This window comes from Protobothrops mucrosquamatus, unplaced genomic scaffold, assembly GCF_001527695.2.
Source record: "Protobothrops mucrosquamatus isolate PMUCROS unplaced genomic scaffold, P.Mucros_1.0 scaffold_114, whole genome shotgun sequence".
In the NCBI taxonomy this organism is placed as follows: Eukaryota; Metazoa; Chordata; class Lepidosauria; order Squamata; family Viperidae; genus Protobothrops; species Protobothrops mucrosquamatus.
The window spans coordinates 5182-12739 of NW_015386190.1; the positions used below are offsets into that span (position 1 = coordinate 5182).

The following is a 7558-nucleotide window of genomic DNA, read 5'->3' on the forward strand; positions in this document are numbered from 1 at the left end:
GAAAGTTTCCTATCTTGCTGAAATGGCAAAGATCTCGGCTTTTTTGAAAAGCCACTCGAATGAACAATTTTTATCAATATGGAGAAGATGGGTTGTTTATATTCAGAAGAAACATGGTGTGGTAGAATATAATTTAGGTTTCTAGATTTTTTTTTGTATTTTAATTGTGGAAGTATAATGTGGTAGAATAGAATTTAGGCTTTTTTTAGATTTTTCTATATTATGATTTTGTTTATTTTTTTTTATTTTCTTGTGTATTAAGATATATTGCGGAGTTAGAGATATTAGTATATGTTTACTTTTATATGAATATTATCCTGGGATTTGGTTTGGGAAGTCGGGGGGGTGGGGTGGGGGGCTTATAATTCTTATTGTGTTTACTTATGTTTAATTGTTTTTTATTGTAAAACAATAAAACTTTTTTTTGGAAAAAGTCAATGGGGAAGCCAGATTCACTTAACAACTGTGTTACTAAACTGCAGTGATTCACTTAACAGCTATGGCAAGACAGTTCGTAAAATGGGGGAAAATTCACTTAAATGTCTCGCTTAGTAACAGAAACTTTTGAGCTCAATTTTGGTCATAAGCCAAGGACCACCTATGTCACAAAGAGCTCCATGATCAAGGGTGGAGCTGAATCTGGGTTTTATCAGGGCCAATCTAACTTCTTCGCCACTGGGCTTCCCTCTCAACTTTCCACTCTGCTTCCTTCTCTAGATACGGTTGCTGATTCGTGTGATCCTAAAGCTGCTGAGATTGTAGGAGGCAATTATACTCTACTGGAAGATGGAACCACATTGCTCTATGAGTGTCCTCAGGGACAGTATCCACATCCGACACAATTCCGGTTTTGTAAGGATGGCAACCAGTGGAGCCCCTTGACCGGCAGGGATGGCAGGATTGTCCAGCAGGCTGTGTGTCAAGGTACGTTGGTTCATTTCTCAACAGAGAGGCATTGTATGACATCTCCCCTCTTTCTCTTGTACCTTATCGCCAACCAAGTCCTGGGTTTTCCACCAAAGACCTTTTGTAATTGTATAAAAAACTGTGGGAGTTGCTAGCAGCTCAAGGTTTATTCAAAGTGCAAAAGTATGTTTACTTTTCTTTTATCTATTGAAAACGTTTATAAAGCCGCCTATCTTAAAAACAAGTCTGGGAAGCTTATCTGTATAAATAAAAATGTAAATGTTCGTTTGTTCAAAATCTTAAATCTCCGAAAGTTCTTCACTGATTGCTTTGAAATGTTGACACAACGTTGCATTCGACGCGCATGTTTTTATATACCTACTATTATATAGATGTCACACCTGTGACAGGTAAAAACATGCTTTTTTGAAAAACAGCACCATCTGTTGGACGTAAAAGCAACACACGCTACGATTTTATGATTCCATTTCAATGTTTCCGATTTACGATCCATTTACGATTTCCAAATTTACAATTTTACGATTCCATTTCAATGTTTCCGATTGCATTGTTAAATTGAATTTTCATAGATTTCGATTTATTTTCGTTTTGATTTAATTATTTCGTGTGTCGGCAAACCAGACAATCTCTATATCTGCACAGACAATGGAACAACAAAAAATATTGTATACCCACAAGCATTGTGAAATTAAACATATTACAAACGTGCACTTTCTCTTTTCTTTCTTTTCCATTTAACCAGACTGAGCCACAGCAACGCGTGGCCGGGTACAGCTAGTAACCAATAAAACAAGAATAAAAGGAACAACAATAATGCTAAAAGCGGGAAAGCAGCCTGCAACCCTGAAGCACTCCCACTACCATTTAATTTTTAACTTATTCTATCTGTGTTTTTATTTGGCTCCCATTTCCCTCAACTTGATACATATTGCGTTTTTATGTGATTGCCATGCTTTTATCTGTAAGACTCCCAGAGTCACTCTAAGAGTGAGAGGGGCAGTATCTATGTTTGATAAATGAATAAAAAGAAGTCTGGGTGGCACAGTGGTTAAATGCAGTGCTGTAGACAAACTCTGCCTACAGTCCGGAGTTCGATCCTGACAAGCTCGAGGTTGATGCAGATTTCCATCCTTCTGAGGTCAGTAAAATGAGGACCCGGATTGTTGGGGGCAATATGCAAATAAGGGTTACTTCGTAAACCACCCAGAGAGTGCTGTGTAGGGGGCAGTATATAAGTCTAAATCAGGGGTCCTCAAACTTGGCCCTTTTATGACTTGTGGACTTCAACTCCCAGAAGTCTGGCTGAGGAATTCTGGGAATTGAAGTCCACAAGTCATAAAAGGGCTAAGTGTGAAGACCCCTGGGATAAGTGAATATAAATGGCTGCTTGGTTGTGTGTTGAGGTGCCACTAGTGCAGGGGTCTTCAAACTTGGCCCTTTTATGACTTGTGGACTTCAACTCCCAGAATTCCTCAGCCAGGCACACTGGCTGAGGAATTCTGGGAGTTGAAGTCCACAAGTCATAAAAGGGCCAAGTTTGAGGACCCCTGGTCTAAATGCTATTGCTATTGTTATTGTTAGAGTCACACTTCTCTGCTGCACCCATGTTATCATCATTGCTTGACTTCGCCCTGTCCCAATTTCCCCGAGATGGGTAGGGTGTTTCAGAGGGCAGGGGAAAGTCATGCTTCCAAAGTCCTAAAAGTTGGCAATACAAGTAGTCCTTGACTTACAACCACAACTGAGCCCAAAACTTCTGTTGCTAAGCGAGATATTTGTTAAGTGAGTTTTGTGCCATTTGACGACCAGTCTTGCCATAGTTCTTAAGTGAATCTCTGCGATTGTTCAGTTGTTAACACAGTTGTTAAGTGAATCTGGCTTCCCCATGGCCTTTCTTTGTCACACAGTTGCAAAAGTGGCCACCTGACCTTGGGACACTACAACCGTCATAAATATGAGTCAGTTGCCAAGCATTTGGATTTTGATCACGTGACCCTGGGGATGCCACAATGGTCATAAGTGTGAAAAATGGTCATAAGTCACTTCAGTGCCGTTGTAACTTTGAACAATCTCTAGCAATAGCACTTAGATTTATATACTGCTTCATAGTGCTTTATAGCACCCTGTAAGTGGTTTACAGAGTCAGCGTATTGCCCCCCTCCACAAATCTGGGTCTTCGTTTTACTGACCTCAGAAGGATGAAAGGCTGAGTCAACCTTGAGCTGGACAGGATCAAACTTCTGGCAGTGGGCAGAGTTTGCCTGCAATATTGTATTCTAACCACTGCACCACCACAGCTCTCTAAACAAATGGTTGTAAGTTGAGGATAATCTGTAGTGATATTTGTTCCTTCCTTTCATTCCTTCCTTCACTGTTCCTTCTAGGCATGTCATAGTCTATGGAATTAATTGTGGCTTCATAATTGTCTCAGATAAACAGGACCAGAATGATTGTGAATGGTGGAACTGGAAGGAGAGGGAGCTGGGATTGGATAAGATATGGAGAAAAATTTACTGATATTTTCTCTTCCATCCAGCCGTCCGATGTGTCAGGCCTCTAGAATTTGAGAATGGTGTTTTCGAGACCTTCCAGCAATTTTACGACATAAACCAGGAGCTGAGGTTCGCTTGCTACGATGGATACCAGCTGCGGGGCTCCCAGATTCGTACCTGTCTCCCCAATGGGAAATGGAGTGGAGAAACAGCCATATGTGATGATGGAAGTGAGTCTGACGATCATTTGTGATCAAGGTCTACCGTTTCTTCCCTTTGGGGAAATGGCTATCTAAATGTAAATTCTCAATCATCCAGGTCATGGTTGTACCAAAAGTGCTTCTGAATGGAACTAAAGAAGCTAGTTGGATGAGAAGCAAAATGTTTCCGAAGAAAAACATGAAGTACTAATACCACTTTATAAAGCCTTAGTAAGACCACACCTTGAATACTGCAACCAGTTTTGGTCTCCACACTATAAAAAAAGATGTTGAGACTCTAGAAAAAGTGCAGAGAAGAGCAACAAAGATGATTAGGGGACTGGAAGTTAAAACATATGAAGAACAGTTACAGAACTGGGCGTGGCTAGTCTAGTGAAGAGAAGGACCAGGGGAGACAAGATAGCAGTGTTCCAATATTTGAGGGGCTGTCACAGAGAGGAAGAGGTCAACCTATTTTCCAAAGCACCTGAAGGCCAGACAAGGAATAATGGATGGAAAGTGATCAAGGAGAGATTCAACCTGGAAATAAGGAGAAATTTCCTGACAGTGAAGGTCCCTTCCGACTCTGTTATTCAGTTAATTCTTAACATTCTTGAAGTCCACACATCTTCAAGTTGAGAAACGCTGGTCTAGAACACCAGAATTCAAAACCAATGTTTTCTCAAGGAATTTTTATCATACATTGATGATGCACTGTCTCGTCTGATGTTTGGTTTAACTGTTTGCCCCCTGGAGTCCTTGGGAATGTGGTGGCGCAAAAAACTGAATTTGCAGATAAATAAATAAATCGGTGTGTAATTCCCTTCCCCTCTCATTTTCAGCCGGCCATTGTCCTGATCCAGGAATTCCAATTGGTGCTCGAAAATACGGCACAGAGTACCAAGCAGATAGTACGGTCCGCTACCAGTGTTCGAGAGGGTTGTCTCTTATCGGATCTAAGGAAAGAGTTTGCCAAAGATCAGGAACTTGGAGTGGATCAGAACCAGAATGTCGAAGTGAGTAAACAGGGTAGGAAAAGACGGGCTTAGCATCTGAAAAGGTGAATCTAGAACTGTTATTGTTTTCTCTCTTTTTTTGGCATTATGGAACTTCCATATTATTATTTTTTTCTACTTTACACACACACACACAAACACAAAACAATACTGGGAAATAAATTCACTGTCTCCTTTTCTTTCCCAGGCCCATTCACCTTTGATTCTAAAGAAGAAATCAAGACCAAGTTCCTTCCATCCCTCACTGAAGTTGCTTTGTCTGCCAGTCAAGGTAGTAATACCATTAACTTTTTGTAATCATGGTAGGCTAGGACAGGGCTTTTCAACCTTTTCACCCATTGTACCACTTTTAGGATATGGCAACATCCGAGTACCACCAGTCGCCTAGCAAGGTGTCAAAAACTTGATGATCAAAAAAAAAAAGGAAAAAAGTGATAAAGTACAGGTAGTCCTCGACTTACAACAGTTCGCTCAGTGACTGTTCAAAGTTACAATGGCACTGAAAAAAGTGCCCCCCAAGCCACAGCCGAGCAAGACACCTGCCTGCCCTCCCGGCGGCGCTCTTCCTCCTGTCCGAGGTTTCCATTGTTGTGAGCATTTCTGTTGAGGATTGGCAGCGGGGGTGGGGTGGGGGGGTGTTTGGTTTTTATTCCCACCCCCCATCTGCTGTGTGGTTGCAGCAGGTTTTGGTCACTTCACATGACCTTGGGACACTGTGACCGTCATAAATATGAATCAGTTGCCAAGCATCTCAATGTAAATCACAAGACCCTGGAGATGCTGCAACATTCCAGCTGATTTGCGCTTCTTCAGGGCTCAGCAGAAGCACCAGGATCAGTGCCGAGCTCCAGCTGGAGCCTGGCGCTGATCCTGGCGCTTCCCCTGAGCCCTGACAGCCCTGCAGCTCCAGCCATCTCTCGCTCAGGCTTGTGCAGTGCTGTCACCGGTTCAGCTCATTCCCCTCCCCCGCTACCACTTTTCTAGAATGGTCGCGTACCACCTGCCAGGTGCCAATGTACCACAGGTGGTACCCATACCACTGGTTGAAAAGCCCTGGGATAGGAGACTGGAACATCACTTTATACTGTTCTTTAATTGGAAAGATATTATTTTCTATCATCCTTGGTAGAAGGACCACTTGTTGAAGATTCTAATACAATACACTTCTGATTGGCTGCCAGCCTTGCGAGGTGGGCCAGGTCAGGAAGCTAACTGAAAAAGGCTCTTGAGAGGTTGCCAGAATTTCCTTCCACCCCATCTTAAGCCAAGCAGAATCAAGGTGTGGGGAGATGTGCCCTGGGCATCTTTAGGGGGGGAAAGAACACAGTAATGTCATGCTGCAAACTCCATGGCTTATCTCAGGATCTCCAAACTTGCCAACTGTAAGACTTGTGAACTTCAACTCCCAGAATTCCCCAGCCAGCATGAAATTCACAAGCCTTAAAATTTGCCAAGTTTGGAGGCCAACACTCCAGAAGACAGGCTCAAGATCCAGATGGATCTCAACAGACTTGAATACTGGATCCTATCTAACAAAATGAAATTCAAGGTAGAGAAAAGTAAGGTTTTATATTTAGGCAAGAAAAATCAATTGTAGGGGTACAGATTAGGAGCAACCTGGCTCAACAGCAGTAATTGCGAGAGAGATCTTGGAGTCCTAGTAGACAATTACTTAAATATGAGCCAGCAGCGTGCAGCACAGAAGCTAAAAAAGCCAACACAAACCTAGGTTGCATTAACAGAGGGATAGAATCAGTTAGCTCCGCTTTATAATGCCTTGGTAAGACCACACCTGGAATATTGCATCCAGTTTTGGTCGCCATGAGGTAAAAAAGATGTTGAGACTCTGGAAAGAGTGCAGAGAAAAGCAACAATGATTAGGGGACTGGAGGCTAAAACATATGAAAAACAGTTGCAGGAATTGGGCATCTCTAGTCTAGAGAAAAGAAGGACGAGGGGGGACATGATAGCAGTGTTCCAATATCTAAGGGGCTGCCATAAAGAAGAGGGGGGTCAACCTATTTTCCAAAGCACCAAAGGACAAGAAGCAATGGATGGAAACTAATCAAGAAGAGAAGCAACCTAGAACTAAAAAGAAATTTCCTGACAATGAGAACAATTAACCAATGGAACAGCTTGCCTTCAGAAGTTCTGGGTGCTCCATCACTGGAGGCTTTTGAGAAGAGATTGGACAACCATTTGTCTGAAATGGTATAGGGTTTCCTGCCTGAGCAGTGAGTTGGACTAGAAGACCACCGAAGTCCCTTCCAAGTCTGTTATTCTATTAATCTGTTAGACCTGGTGCCTTATGTACGGGCATTTAACACGGGGACGCAAGAATTTTATTTTTATTTTATTCATACACTCCCTTTATTATTTTTACAAATAACTCAAGGCTGCAAACATATCCAACAGATCTTCCTTCTCCTATTTTCCTCACAACAACATCCCTGCAAGGTGGGTTGGGCTGAGAGAAAGTGCCTCGTCCAAGGTCACCCCACCCGGTTTTCATGGCTAAGGTGGGACTTGAACTCACAGTCTCTGGCTTTCTAGCCTGGTGCCTTAACCACTAGACCAGGGGTAGGCAACCTTGGCTCTTTTATTTCATTTTTTTTTTCATTTTATTCAATTTGTATCCCGCCCTTCTCCCGAAGGACTCAGGGCGGCTCACAACATTTTTTTAAAAACAAAAACAAACCCACAAACCCCACCGAATAAAACCAAATTAAAACCAATATTTTAGAGTTGTGATAATTAAAATTTCTAAGAAACCCAATTTAAAATCCTCCCTAGGCCAGGCCCGCTTGTTGGAAAAGCCATGTCTTGAGGGCGCGGCGGAAAGTAAGGAGATCCGGAATCATCCGGATCTCGGGGGGTAGTTCGTTCCAGAGGGCAGGGGCACCCACAGAGAAGGCCCTCCCCC

At 42.6% G+C, this 7558-nt stretch overlaps 1 protein-coding gene across 1 annotated transcript in view; it reads left to right on the top strand.

The window, feature by feature from the left end:
• Positions 1-717: 717 nt before the first annotated feature.
• LOC107287873 (complement factor B-like) overlaps positions 718-7558 on the top strand; it is a gene marked incomplete at its 5' end in the record, with an annotated part of 32331 nt that continues 25490 nt past the window's right edge. The window contains 4 exons of the mRNA XM_015816432.1: positions 718-924; positions 3464-3649; positions 4462-4635; positions 4823-4906. Coding sequence (XP_015671918.1) covers positions 718-924; positions 3464-3649; positions 4462-4635; positions 4823-4906 — 651 coding nt within the window. The remainder of the gene's footprint in view (positions 925-3463; positions 3650-4461; positions 4636-4822; positions 4907-7558) is intronic.